The sequence below is a fragment of the Curcuma longa genome, chromosome 11, assembly GCF_044706935.1.
Source record: "Curcuma longa cultivar G26 ecotype Majalengka, Jawa Barat chromosome 11, ITB_CL_G26_1.1, whole genome shotgun sequence".
Taxonomy (NCBI): domain Eukaryota; kingdom Viridiplantae; phylum Streptophyta; class Magnoliopsida; order Zingiberales; family Zingiberaceae; genus Curcuma; species Curcuma longa.
The window spans coordinates 21,282,838-21,304,154 of NC_133871.1; the positions used below are offsets into that span (position 1 = coordinate 21,282,838).

Genomic DNA, 21,317 nt, shown 5'->3' on the forward strand with positions numbered 1-21,317 from the left:
AACTTTCTATTTTTATCTAATTTAGCATGTTTTTTAAATTAACAGGATGGTCAAATATCTACACACTTATGGTCTAATATTCCATTAGAATTCTTACTTAGAGCATCCGCAATGCATTGACATTATAACGCCCTCCACTTCATTAACGAGCATGAGGTCCACTGCCACATACTCATTATAACAACATACCTCTTTCACCCACATTCATTTTAACATTAACACTCATTATTTATGAATCCTACCATCCACTCAATCATCTTAAAATTATATATATTAAATAAATACACATTGGTAGATATTTATAGACGAAATTTTGAACTAGCCGTTAAAAAACTAACCATTTTATTTAATTTTTAATTTTAAAATTTAAAATTTATAATTTTTTAATAAAAATTAAAACTAACCATTAATAGTCATTAAAATTAACCGTTTAATAAATATAATTAAAAAATAAAATAAATACATGTGGGGTGGCCTGGAGAACAAATTGAACACGTTCAAGTGCTTTAACGTCCCACATTGGCATGGGGCGTTATAACACCCCCGATGAACACAACATTGAGGGTGCTCTTATCCGATTTTCTTCTCTCGAAGGTGAAGCGGATAATGCTTCATTTGTTTACTCATCTTTGTTATCTTTCCTTTTGTAGCATTCTTTCTTTGATTTGTTCTTGTATTAGGTCTAGTCACCTGATAGGTTCAGTCGACTGAATGAGATTCAGTAGACCGGATAAAGCCTATAAAAGAAGCTTCAGAATCTGCGACTCTGATCAAATTCTCAATGATATGTCTTTCTCTCCTGATATTCTATTTGTGCAAGTGCTACTATCGACATGCCAAGAGACCCTCTGATAACCTACTACGAAGTTTCAATCATTAGTTGTCGATAACTTTATAATTTTAATTTATATTAAGGAGATAGTAATTTGTTACATCTTTTTCATCCTTTGTACGAGTTTTCCTTCTCCAAAAGTTTTCAAAGAAAATAGTATTAATGGATTGTCTAATTCAAAACGGTCTAAGGAATCGTGAGCCTTAAAGAAACAGTTATTGAACTATGAACCTAATAATTGATCGTATCTTTATAATTTATTTTATCATTACATATTTTTATTTATTTTTATTAAAAAAAATTACACGTAATATTCACTCTCCTCTACCGATCCTATAATAACGAGTCGACAACAAGTGTCGGTGACATATAAACAGGCAAGTGGAAGTAGTTTTTAATAACAAATGATAACAAACGTGATTAGGATGATTTGTGAGTTGGGGTTTTGGTCCAATTTATTTAGATTGACGGGTGAGGATGCACCCATTTAGTGGATTTAAAAACATAATTATTAGAAAGAATTAACAGTGCGTGTTTTATGGTAAATTTAAAGGGGACATCCTTTTGATTTTGATGTTGATTTTTGCCCCTTTTTTTTCCCTTAAACACACGTTGAACATTTCCTTCTTGACTTATACATAAAATTCTAAATTTAGTTTTGATGTTAGGCAAAACTTGGATTCCTCTGCGTTAGGTAAGATTTCAACAATGTCTATTTATGCCTTCAATAATTTGGAGGTTTAGAGAGGTTAGTCAATAAAAGTTGCTCATTGAATGATTTGATACGAGTCATCAAATCATCTACAATAGAATTGACAAAATTAAAATGAATTATTTTATAATAGTATTCTGGTCCAATTGATTTGAGTTCTTGTTTTCAAATGAAATATGAAAGTGAAAAAAAAACACAGATATATTTTAGAATAATATTTGTTTTGCCTTTTGATCACGCCACTGCTTGCTTGTATAGATGGGTAATTAGATTAAGGGGTATATTTGTTTATATTTTATACAAGAAAATGTGCCATTTGAAAAGAAATAAAATAAAATAAAACTCGTTGTCTATTGATAAATCCTATGAGAAATTTTTGTCCAGATTTTTTTGGATAAAATTTAAAAATCAAATTATCAAGCCTTGAGTTCAAAATGGATAATATTATACCATTATGAATATATATATATATATATATATATATATTGATTCCATCTGTTTTAACAATGGTATTAGAGTATGATCTATATGGAACTATGTGAGAATTCTTAGAAAAAAAATAAAAGATTGATTGAGGGGCTCGTCAAATAGGCGGATATTTAGGACCCGAACTAATAAGAAGTCCGTTGGAACCGTTAATCCTTTATTTGAGAGATAGATTGTTGGAATACAATCAAAATTTCACATTGAAAATATATGAAAAAAATCTTGAAATTATAAGATGGAAGATATCTCTGTTGGTATAAGATCTTTTGGGTATAGTCTAAAAATAAAATTATGAGAGCTCCTAGATTTCTGTGGCAGAAGATGAAACGGAAATAACAGAATACTCTTTCAAGGAAATTAGGGGAGTCCATTAACTTTACAGTGTCACTTAATTTAAAATGGCATAAAACGTCCTACATTATCAACACAAGTAGGCATTATCAACAATTCAACAATGTAGGAGTAAATAATTCAAATAACAAGAGGGTCCCTTTGCTCCTCCTTGCTGAGACTACATATATACTAGGAACCACTATATCCTGTAACATTAGTAGTTGACCAATTCAGGTCTTTGTACATCAAATCTATATCAACTATCACTCAGTCCACCAATAAGTAAGCTTCGGTGGCTTAGCTCAGTACCTCAACAAAGTTGTACCATTTCTATATCAACTGAGAAGTACTTAGTGGGGAAACATTACGATAACTAAGGGGGGATGCCCTAATATTAGTGGTAAACCACTCAAAGTATGTGATTTATTTGTATTAGTATTCTGCACGCAGCCCCTCCATTAATCTAAAATGTGGCTGCTCAAAAGTTCTCTTTGTGGAAGTCGAACTTTGTGCTGGTCTTGTGGGAAAAATCATACGCCAGCTCGCGTAGCTCCTTCGTCAGAGTTGGAGCTCCACAGTAGAACACGCCTGCAGTCGTACAAAATCTTCAGCGTTAAGATTAAAATCCAATACTTCACTGAAGTGACCTGATCAATTAACTTATTGAACATTGTGATGCGTCATTAATAATAATAGTAAAATGAAAGACTATGAAGCCTATAAGCCTATAAATCTGCTCTAAGATTTTTTCCTGATTAGCCACTATAGATGTTTGTTAAAGCGCACCATACGGCAAGTCGTTAAGATGACTTATGATGCTTTTAAACATTTTTTACTCGGTTGTTAGAATCAATGCTAGTTTACCAAATTCATTTAGATATGGAGGATGGAGGGAAAGGTGACGTACCAATTCGCTTATCGCGGTGTTTGAGCGCGATGCGCTTGTAGACTGTGCGCCAATTGGGGCGGGCGAAGTGCGACTTGACCCGAGTGCCCGAGACGACGTCCAAGCCGTGCTTGGCGTGGTTGAGGGACTGCAGCATGGCGATTAGGGCGGAGCGCACGTCGCCCTCCTCGTACACGCTGGTGCAGTAGTTGTGGAGCTCGATCACCCCCTTCTTGTCCGTTTCTGCCACCTCGTTCATCACTCCCCGGAACCACTCGAACGACCCCTGCTCCCGCGTCACCCAGTAGAAGTAGGCCCGCCGCGTCTTGAACGATGACGATACGGACGTCGACACCGAGGCCGACCTCTTGTGCGAGCTGCCGCTCTCGATGCTGCCGTCATCGTAAATGTCGTCGTCAGCCAGTCCCAGGGCCTCCAATTCCTTCATGTTGTTGACGATGTCCTTGACGATGCTGATGAAGGGCGTGGCCCCGATGCCCAGCCCAACCAGCAGCACAACCTCGTATTGCTTGTAGTCTTGGGCTGGCGCTCCATAAGGCCCGTCAATAAGCAGCCTTGGAAAGCTATGGAATAACAAGCAAACTATAAGCACTAAGCATGGGTATTAACTAAAGACGGATGCATGTGTATTTGTGAAGCACCAACATCACATCACACTTAGAAATAGAAGAAACATATTCTTGCGACTTAGCAGAGCATTAAAAAAACCAGTCTCCGATCCTGCACCTTTTCCTATCACTCGTATTATTCCTCAATCAAGGATTAGGTAGGGAGAGGTGCAAGGACGAAGACAAAGCCACAAGGGCCCTTGAATTTTTCTAGCAAACGGGAGAGATTGATGAATAAATAAAATGTTTGACACGTGAACGTAGGGCACCTTCTCCTACCGGCAAACTGGACCAGTTGCATTAGGAAAGAGAACTAAAATGAACGTGTCAGTCCTACCATGCTCTACTATCCCCACGGGAATCTATCCATTTTCTAAAATCGTCATAAATGCGAATAAGATGGGACTGGGGCAATTTGTCACAATAACTCACCTTCGGCTGGCTCCATTGCTGCTGTCATCGTCGTAGTCTGCTCTCAAAAGCCCACTTTTCCCAGAAGTTGGTGGTTGGCACACCTATACACAAACACGCAATTCCTCGTAAGTAAAATCCCAATTTATGATCTACTCTTCATGCTGATCTGCTCGATTATCATTTTGTAATACCTGGGAGAAAACTGATTTAAGCTGCCTGGTCCAGTCACCGAGTGTCCGTATGTGCACACTGACATAATCATCTTGTGGAGCCGAGGTGATGGAGAATGGATGCCTGCTCATTTCAGTACAACTTAATCAAAGAACATCACTTAGCAGCAAATGGTTTGTCATTAACAGAGTGAGAAAAAAAATACCACTGAAAAGGGGAGACGGCAGCGCAGTTGACGAATATATACTGTCCACTATGGTATCTGAAGCCCGGTGGCTTGGACACATGAAGAGCTAAGACGTTGCCTGGATACACTGCAATTTTCAATATCTTCACGGCACTGATACTCGACCTGAACGCCCTTATCAGCCGTTCACTCGCGTACAGGATCACCGGAATCGCCAGATACATCCAGGTCTGTTCAACAGATTTTTAATTAGCTAAAGCAATATATCAATGGGGCAGTTTGTCTTGGCCACACGTACCGTTTTTTTGTACCACTTCTTGGTGAGGTAAAGGAAGTAGCCGTGGACGATGAGGAGAGTATAGACGACGGTGAAGAGGTGGTGGGAGTACCAGAAGGCGTTGAAGCCGGTTGCACGATTGAAAGGCTTGGGCAGCTTGACGCGGCCGCGGCGGAACCACGGGGTGGCGAGGGTGAAGGCAATGGCCATGAGCACCACCATTACCAGCCCTGTCCATCCCTCCGTCCCTTTGACGAACCACCAGTAGTTGTCCGGCTTCGTGTCCCCGAAGAAGGGCTTCATCGGGGCATACTCCCTCTCAGACGCGTGCAGCAACCTAGGGAAGTCGCACGTCAAGTGCGAGATCACGTGCAGCCCCACGCCGACGGTGATACCTGCCGCGATCACCTTGTGGAAATTGAGGCTGTCGTCGAAGGGGACGGCTTTGCCGAGCTTGGTCTTGGTGCGGAGCCAAGTGATGGTGTTGCGGCAGACGGGGAGGAGGATGAGCGCCATGTTGAACTTGAGCGTCTCGGCTCCGCCCTTGGCGACGCAGACGCAGTAACCCATGACGTCGAAGACGGCGCGGCGGCGGTACTGGATGAATTTCCAGGCGAAGAGGCCAGCGCAGATGGAGAGCCAAAGCGTCATCACCCACGCCCGCTGCCAATTGTCCTCTATGAAGTACCTCACCTGTTGGTACCATCGCCTTAGCGGATTCGGCTCCTTCGTCGGCTTCAGCTTCTGGCTCAGCATCTGGCTCAAGTTCCGGCTGTTGGTCGTCCCGATGTTCATCGACTGATTCGGCGCTTGCAGCAGCAGCAGCTCCAAGTTATATATCTGCGCGCGATATTGAGCATTGTCGCTAATTAGCTCATATCTTAGAACACTGATTCTGCTTCTCCTGCTTGTTGTTCGCCATAGCAATTAATTCAATTAGCTAATTGGTTGCGAGCAATCACCTCAACGTAGCCAAGGTCATTGGGATCCAATTCTTCCATGATGAGCCGAGCATACTCCTCCGCCTGCTCTTGTATCTTTGACAATTTGTTAGCCGATGCACTCATGGTGATGATCTGTTCCATGTTTACACGTCAAGTATTGAGCAACTTCAATAGGTTAATCACAAAAAGAAACTAGTTCTTCGTCGATTACCTCTTTGACCTCCTGTTCTGTTATTCTTCCATCCAAGTTCTTATCCACCCTGCATATCCAAATTAACCGATTTAGATAAAATTAGGGGGAACCAGTTAATTGATGAACATTAATCGCATACATGTCAAAGAAAGTTTGGAGCCTGGAATCGAAGCTTTGGTCGGTGATTTGATCCCAAAACTCTGTCAACTCAGCCTTAGTGATCTTGTCCCCGGTGATATTTCTTCTCCTCGACAACGCGTCGAACAGCTCTCCTGCGAACTCCGTCGATTCCTTCATGCCTAATCATAGCTTCAGTGCTAGTTTCAGAAAGGGTTTAGTAAGCGAAATTGAGGCAGGAATGCTACCTATGCACTGGCCGAAGAGGGACCGGTGAAGTAATCCGTCGACGGCGAGTTCGTTGAAGCGCTTGTCGACCGCCGTCCACCCAGTAGCGCCGTCAGTCCTGGCGATGAATTTGAGCCCCTTGAGCGCGTGTGCCGCCGCCGATTTAGTCCGGTCGAACTTCCCAGCAGCCGGCCGCTTCGCCCCCGACGCCAACCGCCGGAGTTCCTGAGATACCTGCCGGATCCGCGACGACGCGTTCCGGATCACCGACGACCCCAACGACGCCGACCGCTTCTCGAGCGTCCGCGCCAGCAGCGACACCTCGGAATCCTCCGCTTCCCCGGCAGCTGCCGGCTTCACGCAGTGGACAGCCACCGAGTCGTCGCGCACGTCGAGCGTGATCTCGACGTAGGCCTCGTCGTCGCCGCCATCGTCGGCAGAGGAGGAGGAGGAGGCCGGGAAATCAAAGCGGGCGCCCTTCCGGCTACCGCGCTTGCTGAGCTGGCCTCTGACGACCGCCAGCTCTCCCCCGACGCCCTCCGCCTGGATCGTGTCCGACGATCGGTAGCCATCGTCGTCAACCCCCATGCTCTGCATCCGGATCGCAGATCTGCACCCCCGCAGCTGGAGGTTCGAAGTCAAAGGAACAACCCAACGAGATCGGAAATCCTCTACAACACTAGCTAGCTAACTGCTTAGCGATCAACGAGAACGTCCATATAAATAGCCGGTGGAACAGAATGTCCCTTTTGCAGAACGTGATTCAATCGGAGGGAAGAAAGGCAGAGTAGTAGTGGGGCCGGCGATAGTGCCGGAGAGCCCATTTGACTGACGAAACAGCAGCCATTAGCAATCGACGAGCTCAATCAACGCCGTGATATTTTTTTTAAATGACCGACACCGCTTACAATTCCATACGAGTTGTTGGGCTCCAATTGGGCCCGCCCAATAAAAAAAATCTACTGTTAAGGTTTACTTTAAAGTTAAACTTATTTAATTTTTAAAATTGTTAAATTTAATTAGTTATGTTATAATATATATATATAATGAAATATAAATGAATTTTTATTAAGTCAAATATTTGCATGTGAAATATTTGATTCATTTATTATATATATTGTCATTATCTGATGTCGCTCCAGCTGTAAAGGTCACATTCACACAAGGCTTGAATTTGTGAACAAGCCACGCGTTTGCTGTTTGCCGATTGAAAACAATGGACACCAAAAAATGGCCGTTCTCTTCTTTTTTTTTTTCGCTCTAGTTTTTCTCGTTTTCAATCATATTTTGATTATTTTTTGGGGGGGTTGCAATTAATGGCTTCGGCCGCCAGCGCGTTCGTTTCGATTTCATAATGAGAAATATTCATCGGGTTAGGCATGTGAACTATTGACTCCGGTTTAACGGGTTGGACGGCGGTCGCGGTCAATCCTTTCATTAGCCACGGATTTGAGTGGCTGCAGACCCAGATTTTATTTTATTTTATTTTATTTTTCCTTCACAAAATTTCTTCAAATGTCGGGAATTATTCAATTTTCTCATCTGAATAACTGTGTTTTTTTTAAACAAAATGTAAATAAATAATTTAGCAAGCAAATGCTCGACAGAACACGGTTAATCGGGCATGCTTTGGCGCAAAGTAATTCATGTCTGTTATGGGCGTAAGGGAACGGATCACGGTTAGTCGAGTTCAAGAGCAACTTATCTATCTGGCCTTAGAGTCCCACAAAGCTTAGCCGAACCGCCGAGTCAGATTCGGGGCATCGCATGAGATGGACCGAACCGGATTCCCGGCCCTATGGTCCTAAGTCAAGCCCACCGAGCCGACTCCCCATTCTCATTCGAAGTCAGATCCAATCTCCTCCCCTCAGACACCTGCCGAATCCCTCGTGTCGACGCGGGAACCTAGCCGAACCTACAAGGAAGCAGGCTCCTTCAGGATGACGCGATTTCACACGAACATCTCCTCCCGAGACGGTCCGGATATCCTGGCATCTCTACTCCGAGCCGAGTTTTGCGGACCGAACTAGAGAAATCAGGTAAGACTTGACGAACGACAGTACTTCATCAAGGGCGCCGTAATCGGATCGAGGCTCGTCCCCTCAAATACTCAACATCGAATCTCCGCACAGTATCCGATGAGCCGATAGTAAGACCGAGCCGAATCGTCGAGTCGAGCTTCGAGTGTCACAGCATCCGGATCGAGCCGGATCCTCAGCTATCTCAGTCCTGAGCCGAGACGATCCATTCTGGCGTAAGGCAGGTCGGCTTTACCTTGCTACACTGGCCCTAAGGCAGGTTTTTCTCTTTTTTCTCAAGACCACTCCCCCATCATGCGGTTGTGAATGTCTCCCTGCTCTCTCTGCAACTCATCATGGTAATGCTCCGATAGACGTGCTTGACATGACCCCCCTTTAATACAAGTCTCCGATGGGACATATGCACTGACTATGCCTTGCTTTCTGACACATTCATGACGGTGATGGGACTTCAGTCACGTCTGTGACACGACTTAACACCCTCAATGTATATAAAAGGTTAGTTCTGCCCTGAGGAGAGGTATGCAATCTCACACACTCTCCCTTTTCATTCCCATTTTCCTCGCCTCTTCTTCCCGAAGCTAACTTAAGCATCGGAGTGGTCGCGCTAGGACAACCCCTAGCATTCCTACTCACGTTTCTTGTGTTCACAGGATCCAGGAGCTCCCCACCTTCGTCTTCACCCAAGCTCACTCAAGTGAGGTGCTGAAGAAGTTGCACACCCAGAAGCGGATCTCAACAAGAACAAATGGCCATCGATCTGTGCTGCATGCGATTTTACTATTTCTTGGCGGTCACGATTTTACCAGAGAATTGACACGAAACTAGAAATTCACTTTGACACTTTCATATTTTCAATAAAAATGAGTGAATTTTTTTTAATTTTTTCATAAGTATTTTCAAAATGGGATGGATGATGATTTTTTTTTGAAAAATAATTCATATATAAATAAAATAAGAGAGGTTAGATCTCTCAAATGTATAATTAAAAGTCTATAAATTCATCTTGACAACACTAGCTGTTGAGCACACACATATGACTCATCACATAAGAAACTACATCAAATCCATAACACCATAACACCAAGACACCATGTACATGTCCACATATCACAACACTTGCATGCTCATCTATAGGACATACAAAGCACCACAGATCATAAAACTAATCTCATCTCAGGAACAGATATCCGCAGCATTGATGCTACCGTAGCTTGAGATCTACAAGCTGATACACATGGACTTTCACCTTGCGAAAAATTAATCAAAATAGGATAATGCCTTGATGATTTCGTCACTCCACCTTGGGATGCCATGTTTTCCAATCGAATTTAGTTGCATCCTAATTAAAGTATTAATATTATATGATCATTTAATAAGACTGAATTATATGCTAATTATTTTAGGACCGAAAATTGTATTATCTGCTAATTATTTTAGGACCAAAAATTGTCTTGTCTTCCAATTCATTATTGATTTATTTCAAAGATTATTTTCAGACCCCAAAATTGTCGTTTATTTGCGGGACCCTGAAATATTATTTGAGACCCGAATTTTGTATTCTTGTTAATTTAAAAATAAAAACTACAAAATTTGAATACATGAAGATAATAATATTTATTCGAGTCCCATCATGAAAACAAGTAAAAGGACCTCCTTGATAATGTGTCATTCAAATCTCGTGCCGAATCGTGATATAATTTTGTTTTAGTCAAAAACCTTTTTCTTTTTTTATTATTTATTATTCATGTTATTGTTTGTTTCTCCATATTAATTGCATTGATAATGTTTCGTCGTATTTAAGCAAGATAGCTCATATAGCACATCGATGTGATTTTATGCTTATGAAACTTTTTTAAGTCATTAAAAATGTTAAAAATCGAAATCAAATTGACGTTAGATTTCTAAATTAATCATTTGAATCCACTAATCAATTCAATGGTATTTTCGACTTTTGGCTTGCTAATTATTTGGATGAAATAATAAAAGACTTTCAATTGAAATAAATTTCTAGCTAATTGGACAAAAAGTTCATGAATTTGAAGATAAAATTAACGTTTTTGGTTGAGTTGATTATTGCAAGACAGACTTATTGTAGTGAACAAGGTTGAATATCGACAAATACGAGACAATATTTCTTTTGAAAACAAGTCGTATGAGACCGTGGTAAATTTTACTTTTTACTAGAAGATAAAATTAGCAAAAATATATATTGTTATCTAAGATTTAAGGATATTAGTTGATTGATTAATCAATTTAGGAATCTAAAATCAATTTTGATTCGATTGAAATAATATATATGATTCTACTAAAATACGTTCATGGTGAGTAAAAATTCAATTAAATCAAATAAATTAAATCGAATTGATCAAATTTAAAAAATGTTCCATCTGAACAGTTAGAATGAACTATATTATTTTATCTATCACATAACAATAATGAAATTATGATATAACACTTGATTAAGGTCAAAATTGGAGATTTAAGGATGCATGGCCTTCCACATGCCCTTAGTTTGGCCCACTCATTTTGGATCAATCTGAATGGATCAAAAGTTGACCCACCTACTAATAAATCCTGAATAATGTTCAAGGCTGTGGTCTTCTCCTCACAAGTGGTTAGGTGGGAGTAGGGGTGTAAAAAAATAATAATAATAATGAATTTGATTCAAAAAAATATTGATTTAAAAATTTTAAGATTCGAATCAAATCAAATTGATCCAAAATTGACCTGAAATTTTTTTTTCGAATTAAGGTAGACTCAACTTTGGATTTTAATATTAATTTAGATAATTAAATTCTTAAATTTAAATATTTAAACTCATAAAATATAATTATCATATAATTTAATATAAAATTTATTATTATATTAAAAAATTACAATTATTATATATTATATATTTCAAATTTTTATTAAATTAATTTATTAAATAATAAAAGAATCAGATCGAGTTACTTAAATTATTCAAGTTGATCAGGTTATCCGAATTTGAATTTGGATTTATAATTTTTAAATTAATTTAGAATCAGGTTCAAATTTTAAAAAAAAATTATAATATTTTTATTTCAAATCAATTCGAATCTAATTGATCCATCCAAATTGATACTCTTATGTGAGAGCTACAAGTTTCAAGATAAATGGTTTAATGGTGTCTTTGGTTGTAATTGTATTTTTCAAAAGAAATTATATTCCTAGCGAATTGAATAAACTTAACCTATCAAATAGGTCAAAAGGGTTACATAATGTAGGCAAGTTGAACACGTTTGATGGGATAAACATATTAGACTATATATCTAATGGGCTACGTAGGAAGGAACCTATATTTTAATTCAGAAGGATTAAGTCTATCATACCATAAGGGATTTGAGAAAATCCTAAATAGGAGGGGCAGTTGTGTACGGAATTTGAAAGGCTGCCTTGCGTACGAAGCTCAAGCATAACCTCAAACGAAATGTCCAAGACTTGAGCGTTGAGTTGGGATGCTCGGTTTGCCAAGCACTCAAGATACAGAATCAAGGTATTTAGACTGCTGTGCTGAGCACTGTGTTTCAGATCTGTTGACGTGGACTACTGACAGAAAACAGAGCCACCACATAGTTTTAGAACTAAAAGTTCAGAAGCAACTTCTTCCACAGCAACTAAAAGTTGGTAGCTAGCTTGAAGACATGAGTTTTTCTAACTGAAGCCGAGATATTGTTTAGCAAGGTAACGGGTACATGGAAACTTTATTTCCATGCAGAGGCAAAAACCAAAGGCTTGTCTTCCCAGCCAAAATGCAGCATCCCAGTCTCCTCCTTAACTATGTATCTGTCAGGGTACGATTTTAACAATGCTCGTATTGATCCATTGACATTGCTGCTGAACGGACATGAAACAAACCCAGCCATCGTCATTCTTGCTCTCCACTTTCCAGCAACCTCATACCTTTTTTGATCGCATTGGAAGTTATTGTTAAGCGATGATTATAACACAAATAGGTAAAGGATGTGATAGCAACTTAGTTTTAGACTACGTCTACCTCTCTATGCGGTCCACACCTTCACAAGCGACAATGTTAACAATGTCTCGAGCGAGACATTGTCTCTCGACATTCATTCTGTCTGTGTTATTCCTTGGAAGAGTTGCATCGAGTGAATCAAAGACTGCTGAATAATAATTGTAAACCTCAACAAACCTGTTAATTCACATGGAACAAACATCAATAACAAACTGAGAGTTCAGGAAATATATGTTCACTTCGAAACAGTAAGAAAAAAAGCCTATATGATTAATGTTATTAAGAATAAAACTAATGTTCATGAGAACTAATGACATATACACAACATGGTAACAGAAATAAATCATACAAAAAGTAAAACCAGCAAACTTTAGTAGATGCAAACAAAATCAGAAAAACATAAAGTCAACAAGGTGTTTATACCTACAAGAAAGTTTAACTCTATGAGAAACTGAAAGTTCAGGCAAGATATGGCCAATGTAACAAAGCAAAAAACTCAAGAGTTCATAAGAACTAATGGCATAGTGAAAATGGAAAAAGAAACAATATGTGCAATTAGCAAAACCAGCAAACTTGGGTAGATAGAGAATAAGATGAGATCATAAACGAGAATGTGAAGACATAGGGGAAGCTACCTCGGGAAAAATGAGGTTGTATTAGTATTCATATTCTGCTCAACAATAGTGACCAGCTTTGGTCTCAGTGCTTTCACCATTCGAAGAAGTTGATCTCTCTCGTTCACCGTTGAAACACTCTCGTCAGGTATATGATGAAGATGATAAGAAAAATTAACCACAAGAGACTCTCCATGTTGGCAATCCAGCATTTCAGGTGCTACATCACCAGTCTTAGCAGCGACCACATGAAATTCAAATGGCACACCAAGCTCCTCTGCCAACTTCTCTAGGCGCTGACCAATAACTTGCAAACCTCCAACTGGCCGCTGGACTGATTCAGGATCATCCACCCCTGAGACCCTTACATGTGGTGGTTTTCTTGGCCAGGTTGACAGTGTTTGTATCAGGTTAATGTATTGGACTCCTTGGGTCAGGTCAAAATCTATGATATGAACTTTTTCTTCATCACTAAATGCTTCCAAAATTATATGATTGGCTGCCATGTAACCAAATTTAAAGCACGGACAGATCTCAAATAGAATCTGCATTGCTGATAGACGATCAGAAGTTGGGGGTTCTTTGCATTTTAGAGCCTTATAAATTCCTTGTCCTGAAGAGGCTATTCTCGCTGCAAGAGCTTCCACCATATAGGCTGCAAGCCTTTGAGGAGGCTCCGCTTGAATTGAAACCATTTGACGAAGTTCAGCTATGATGGCTTGTGCTTCCTCTATTCTGCCTTCAGAGATTGCATTACCACAGTCAAAAAGTAGCTGCTTAGGAGTTCTTGGTTCTCTATTGCTGCAAATACTGCTATTGCTAGAATCTGAAGAAGACTCTTTTGGCGAGTTTGAAAGTAAGAGATTCTTGCTAGGCTCGGCCCAGTCACTTTCAACTCCCATGAACTCATCTGAATCCAACAATTCCTCATTATCATATAGTAGCGCCTGCTCAAGTTCTTGAAGCTTCAATCTGATTTCTTCATCGCCATAGTCTATGTCACGCTCTATACTCAAGTTCTCTAAAGTCTGATGAGAAATGTTTAAGCTCGATAAGGAATCAACACGGCGATCCTCAAAGTAAGGATTATAAGAATTGTCTGATATATTAGCCATTAATTTATACCGAGCTGAAGGAATTTGAAGATAGCGGCCTGGAATGGTGGATCCTGATATGTGAAGTGGATTAGCATGAACCATTTCTGGTGGTGAATCAGTGAGGTATTGCTTGGGATAAAAGTCAGAAGGATGTAAGGCAGCTCCATAATGATAAATCTGCTCATCTGCACCTAATATGTGCATAGATAAAGAGGAAGTTTCACTGCCACCTTTACAATTATAAAGACTAGATTCGTCATAGGCAGTAGATGAATCTACTGATCTCATCATAGACATTATGTGTTACCCTAATATACTTGAAATGCTGAACCAAAGTTGCAGTTCACCAAGATGAGAGTTTTGTAAGCTGATTGGCCAAGCCAGACCTAAATGCAACAACTATCATAGTGCTGTGATCACAGAAGACAGTATCAGCAAGATCGAAACATATATCATGTCATGCGATGACATGTATGGAACAATTTATATTATGAACTTCTGTTTCTCGTAGAGGTTTCAAAATAGAAGCAAGCATAAATAACACCAACATCGTACAAGATTATGCATCAACATGAAATAGCAATCATCTAGCTTCATTGTTTAAGTGACACAAAGAACTAAAACACATGCTAGTGCTGTACATCTTCCAATCAACCAATGAAAAGAGATATAACTAGTACTGCAAGTAAAGAATTGGATGTGAATTAAAGCTTCTTCACAGGAAACTAATTTGTTTATAGGTGAATATCCTCTTAGATTTTTTGAAAATAATGGAGATCTATACCTAAAACAACTAATCGAGTTTAGGAATGACAATTTACCCCATCCACATCAGCATGCCCCCATCAAGACCCGATTGAGCCCACCTCATCCCACTCGTAATGTAAATAAGGCAGGCATGAGAGAAAAAAATAGCACGCGTGTATGGGCAGACGGGTATAGGTTTAAAAAAAATTTTGCTCAGCCCTACTTGCCTCACCTCGACCCCATCTTGAATATATAATTTGATTTATATGTTATTGTCTTGTCATAGGGTAGGGCGAGAATTAGGAAGAATTTTTCTCCCCTTGGCTCACCTTGCCTCACCCCACTTCCTATATGGGGCTAGGATGAGAACCCCCCCTGGCCCATTCTATTGCCATCCCTAGCCGAGTTTAAGTGTACCACTTCTACAAAACCCAAAATATCTTCTATAGAAGGGCTAATCATGGGGTGGGAGTCCAGTTATACCATAAAATAAAATGACAGATCACATTGTGATCCCATTCTACACATGGTCAGTGTGATTGTCATTATTATAAAAGCAATGTCAAAAAGATAAGTTCCAATATTGATAAGTGCAAGAAAAGTACCGACATTACATCTTTTTCTAGTTAAAATTTTGGCTGATGAATCACAGCTATAATTGGTGGACTATAAAGTAATAAGATCAACTTGAAGTCTCCAGCAATTCAATTTGAAGTAAACTTGATTACTCCAGCAGATCAATTGAAATAAACCTGAATTCTCCAGCAGTTCAATTTGAAACTGTCTGAAGCATAAGACATGGTCACTGTACTAACCCACAATAATTATGAATAATTTTACCAACCGGGTTTAAAGCCCTATTGGCTATACTGCTCACAATTGAAAATTTGGGTATCAGCTAACTAAGGATTTTAAAGTTTTTGCTCAAGGTTTTTACATTTTGAATCCACCTTCACCCAAATTTTAATACTTAAGGGCTCTCATAGCTAGCTTTTTCAAACAAAAAGAAACCACACTGACCAACAACACATAGATTTACCAATAAAATATAACTTGTTTAAGTATGGTACAACAAGGGGATTGGTATATACTAATCCACAATAATGGACTCGTAATACAATTATTACAAATAGTGACAAGATGTCATGTGCTATACTCTTATCTACATTACAGGAGATGGATAGTTCCATATACAAGTGTTAAGTGTCTAGAGTATATGCAATAAGCAAACAACTAGAAGCTATAAATGAAAAAAATGCAATAAATGGTAAAACAAAAACCACAGAAAACACAGGGCGAGTCATTTGAAATTTAAAAAAAATATATCAAATGGTCCTACCAAATCAGTAACTGAAAAAAAAAAGAAAAATGTAGGGGAGCCTTAGTCTATGTCGATGCATGTTGCAAAAGGCCAATGGAGAAGTTAATTGACTGGTTATGATTAAGTCTTCTACAAAACAAGGAAGACATGAAAACACATTAGAAGTTTTTCAAAATAGAAATCTTATTGGAAGCAAATGATTCACAACACATGTAACCCTTTATGCAGGTATCTATTGTTCACAATTAAGTAAAATCATAGTCCAGAATCTTCTAACTCTACAATGCATTTTATACTGTCCTGATGCCATCTGAAAAGAAAATTCAAATAAAGCAGTATCTTGATTTTGCTTCAGTTACAGGTTCAGTGTTGCAGATATGATAAACTTCTATTCAGAACTGCATACTTCCATAAAAGTCCAGAATCATGCTATATGGAAATATTGGGGACTTAAACATGATTCTTTGCCATCAGTCATTATTTTACAAGGAAACTTCAAAGTTTGAACATGAGTTAAGTTCAATCAATGAACATTATCCATTTGCCACCAAATAAGATACACTGATCATGAGTAAATCTAGGCTGAAAACATGGCTTACTTGGAGAAATTGCAGTAACTGCATCTGTTAAAAGGGCCCTTCTTAATGGAAGCTATTATGAACCTAAGAACCAAAATGTAAATACCATATAATACCAAAATGTTTATATTAATGAATAAACATGGCTTTCTAGGGTAATAACCCTATCAATTTTCCTCCCACGCAAATCACACCCTCCTGCACTGCCTCCAGTCTCAACACCAATAATCAGTTAAAAAAAGTGGTTGCTGCCTACTATTCCCATAAGGCCACTTGTCTTCGCTCTCTACTTCCAATCTCTAATTGTTGTCTTCACATGGAACTTACCCATCACTGGTAGTAAGATTAACTGTCTTCTTTATGACTAAACATTACCAAGCGACACAACCCCTTTGATGTTATTCCTTCTCTTTGAGGAGCTTCCCATAGTAAGCACAGGCAAGTATTTGCTGCCACAATAAATAGTTTACCACAATATATTATAACATATTATTTTCTTCTCTTTGTGCATGTTGACTTTCATTGTCACCCAAATATTTATTTTTATCCACTTTAGCTTTATGACCAATCACTTAAAGTGTCTAAGGGTTCCTTTTGAATCCACTTAGCTGCAAACCATAGTTGATGAGATGGATGTTATTCACTCTAATACTTGTATGTTGATTTCTCTTCCTCTATGAAAGTGGTTGCAAGTACATTTTATTGTTAAATGCCATCCTAATTACAAGATAGATTGGTTGAATGATAGCCAAGCAGCTAAGGGACACACGAATAGATATTGTGTGAACCATCTTAACAGCTTTTCTCCTATGTCTAAGATTACTTCAATTCACCTTTTTCTCACCCTGATAGATGTCTTTCATTGGACTCTTGAATGTTTTCTTTCATAGTGCTCTTACTAAAGAGTTCTATATGAAGCAACCTCCATAGTTGTTGCTTAAGGAAGACTGACTCAGTGTGCAGGCTGAAAAACTAGCTATATGGATGAAGTAATCTTCAAGGCCTTAGTTTTAAAAGTTTAGTTCTTTCAATGAATCACTCAATATTTCTCAATCAGAAAGATGATCCTTTTATAGTCTATGTAGATGACATCTTCGTCACTCATGATGATTCCATTGGGATCATATGACTGAAAGAATTTCTCCATCAATTATTTAGAACTAAAGACTTGAGAGATATCTTGTATTATATATACATATATATATAAAGGTGTTTACTCAAGGAAAATATTTTCATGGCTCATTAGAAAATAGTCTTGATATTATGGAGGCTAGTATGGTAAAGACTAAATCAGTTAACACTCCTATACATCCTAATGTCAAACCAATACCAGAACATGAGGGAGTCACTAACTAATCCAAAGAAGACAGAAGATTAGTGAAAAACCCGAGATACCTTATAGTTACAAGGCATTCCTTCTCATATGTGTGATCACGGTGTTTAGAGACCCCATGTCATAATTATTAAGAGGTAATCTTGAAGAATTACTCAGGGAAAGGCCTCTTGTTACAAGATCAAAGTCATTTTCAAGTTGTGGATTACACAGCAACCTCTTAGATAGATGATCCACTTCATGATATTGTGTTCTTAGAATGGTAATTTAATTTGTTGGAAGAACAAGAAGAAAATTATATAGCCAAATCGAGTGAAGAGGTGGAGTATATGTCTATGGCTCTAACAATATGTGAGCCCATTTGGAGCAAAGGACTAATGACCGAGCTGGGGCATAGTCCTATAAAGCCCATGAAGATATTATGCTTTGACAATTAAGTTGTCATGCACATAGCCTCTATTATAGTGTTTCATGAAAGGACAAAAGGCATAAAGATTGATTCTCATTTCATGAAGAGAAAATGCAATCTAATGAAATTGTCACATCATCTGTAACTCTAATATCAGCTAGAATATTTACTAATCAAATCTGGTACTAAAATTAAATATGTGTAATATGTTGAATTCCTAAAATTTTTGTGGAGCAACTTGGAGAGAAGTGTTATGAACACTAGGATCTGAATGTCAATACTATAGAACATTATAGACCTGCGTATAATTTTATATTGATGAGTAATAACATAGATGGAGGGAATTGAGGCAATTATTCCCAACAATTCATAACGGGAGCCAAATGATAGTTGTGGAAAACAATCCTATACATGCTTTCTAAAGTAAAAGACAAATTCAGCAGTGAAGAGCTAAATACAGAAGTATTCACTTCAAAGGATCCACAAAATTATATTTGTGGCATCAAGGGTTCTCAAATTCTTATCATGTACAATTTTGTAATTTCAAAGAGCAAATCGAAATAATTTTAAATCATTAGGTTTAGTTTTAAAAAATGTTTGGTTAAAATAGATTCCTTTCTCTATTTGAAAGTGTTTGCACTGTTACTATGGCTTGATGATCAAGAATCATAAAAGAATATAGGTTCATCACTCACCATGAACAAAAACAGACAAAAGATTTTCTTTGCCATTTCATTTAAATTTGAAATGAAATGGAAGGGCATTTCACCAACGATTGCTTTTCATAATAGGGGAGTCATCGTTGACTCCACCCTCACCATCAACTTTAAGTTTCAACAGCATTAATGTGATTGAAGAGAGGAAAAAGGAAAAGGAATCATAAATTCTATGATTCAACACCTATAGTGGCATCTAATGTCTTTGCTAAAACCCACAAACAACCATTAAAGCCAAATATGTACATTTTTCAAGTTCCAATACTTTCAAAATAAACACTAACTACCAATTCAGTGATCATTCTACTAAATAATCAATAATCATTATATATCCAACTATTTGTAAGAATAAGGCCTAAGCTTCTAAAAAGAAGTTAAATATCTAAACAACACTTGATAAATGTAATCATGAATGAGGCTACTCTTGAATATCCATTAAGAACATCCTCATACCACATGCAGAATGCTTACTCTATCAATGGAGAGATCATTTCTAAGAAAACATTCGCATTAGAAGGAGAAGAGTAATACACATAACAAATCACAAACTATTGAAAATATCACAAATACTTCCAATTTCCTAATATATTTTCTTTGAGTTTCTACCTGATACAAGATAGAGAATTTCACGACTAATTTAAGTTAATAAACTGAAGCATAGTGAGCCAAAGAAAAATTAGGCATAGTCCTGATAGATATCAAAATGAGAAAAAAGAGAGATTAAGATGGCATGTGAAAAATTCAATGGTGAGCAAAACCGATCAATTCGAGATGAACATAGAGGCATAAGGGAGATCATAAGAACTCTACCAAAAGTAATTAAGATGTATAAACAATCCAAGGATTAATAACAATAAGACCTTAAATAGAGTTCATTTTTAGGATAAAATTCATGTTTTTGACACACACGTAGTTTCCACTCACAGCTTCTTGTGAAACAGGAAAATGAGAAAAATATCTTTTTATCATCACCAAGAGCATCCAACATGGGCACGACAACAATTTCTCATGTTTTTGTGAAAACAATAGAAACTAATAACAAAAATTAAAATATATCCGCTCACAGCTTCTTGTGACACAGGAAAGTAAGAAAAGAGAGCTTTTTATTATCACTCAAATATCATCCAACATGGGCGCGACAACAATTTCTCATAATTTCATGAAAACAATAGGAAATAACAACAAAAATTAAAACATAACTCGAGTTGACACGGGCATGCGTAGTTCTACAGTGTAAATCAGAAAACTCCAACAAAGATACTGTTTAAACAGAATCACTGAATAATCAATACCGAAGTTGTTTTACGGTTCAGATGGTCAGATATTACCATACACAAATATTCGAGAGAGAGAGATTCAACATTCTATGGTAAACACTAACCAATTAAACCAAGAAGAAGCACGATTGCTCGTTCTAGGTATTACCTGCTCCTTGATCTGGAGATATAGTCACAACCGAGTCATGATCAAGCAAGGTAACAGTCGATCAAAGATATCCAGGGCGGCCGGCCGGCCATGCCTTTCCGTCCGGGGAACACAGATCAAAATCACACAGCAAGAGACCGAAAAAGGTGGATAAGGAGACCGCGCTAAGTCAGCGGCACGGCGGCGGCGGGCACCCGATCGAAGTGTAGTTCAGAGATGACCAACAACGACAGCGGCGAACAGAAGCCAAGGCAAAAAGGAAAAGCCTAAGTCCCGCGCGATCCTTCTCTGTGACCGAGTACATACAGAAGCGACAGCGTCACAATGGGCGGAGTTTCGATACTGCAAAATCGCACGCGGCCACTTTACGCAGAATTTGCCTCCCACTCACGACCTCAACTCCCGAGCGCGCGTGAAAACTACGCGTGCGTTTTTATAGTGAACCTAAGGGTTGGCAATGGGCGAAGGAATTCGAGCAAACGTCAATTAAAGCGAACCCGGATACAAATTTCTGCTAATTATCCAATTGCGTCACCAGTGGGTAATTGGGTCTCTAGTTAGGTAACTGTGGGACCTCTGAGGCACGTAGGCTTGACTAAGGCGGGTGAGCGGTTAATTATTTACTTATTGTA

The 21,317-nt window shown here is 38.5% G+C and overlaps 2 protein-coding genes across 3 annotated transcripts; both read right to left on the reverse strand.

Annotated features, from left to right (window-relative positions):
• Window positions 1–2,467: 2,467 nt before the first annotated feature.
• Window positions 2,468–7,103, reverse strand: LOC141838722 (respiratory burst oxidase homolog protein C-like). The gene is made up of 10 exons (XM_074726282.1): window positions 6,430–7,103; window positions 6,204–6,363; window positions 6,083–6,131; window positions 5,890–6,003; window positions 4,949–5,767; window positions 4,669–4,880; window positions 4,484–4,586; window positions 4,311–4,393; window positions 3,271–3,833; window positions 2,468–2,951 (listed from the first exon to the last, which is right to left on the reverse strand). The coding sequence occupies exons 1-10, from the start codon at window positions 7,004–7,006 to the stop codon at window positions 2,842–2,844; spliced, it is 2,790 nt and encodes a 929-aa protein (XP_074582383.1). The 5' UTR covers window positions 7,007–7,103; the 3' UTR covers window positions 2,468–2,841.
• Window positions 7,104–11,953: 4,850 nt separating this feature from the next.
• On the reverse strand, window positions 11,954–20,985 carry LOC141839140 (scarecrow-like protein 1). 2 transcript variants are annotated; one of them, XM_074726813.1, is made up of 4 exons: window positions 20,686–20,985; window positions 13,081–14,566; window positions 12,467–12,622; window positions 11,954–12,372 (listed from the first exon to the last, which is right to left on the reverse strand). In XM_074726813.1, exons 2-4 carry the CDS (start codon window positions 14,451–14,453, stop codon window positions 12,174–12,176), a joined length of 1,728 nt encoding a protein of 575 aa, XP_074582914.1. In that variant the 5' UTR covers window positions 14,454–14,566; window positions 20,686–20,985; the 3' UTR covers window positions 11,954–12,173. The 2 variants fall into 2 exon arrangements, with proteins under 2 accessions (XP_074582914.1, XP_074582915.1); XM_074726814.1 differs by lacking the exon at window positions 20,686–20,985 and having other exon boundaries at window positions 13,081–14,087; window positions 14,185–14,264.
• Window positions 20,986–21,317: the final 332 nt, after the last annotated feature.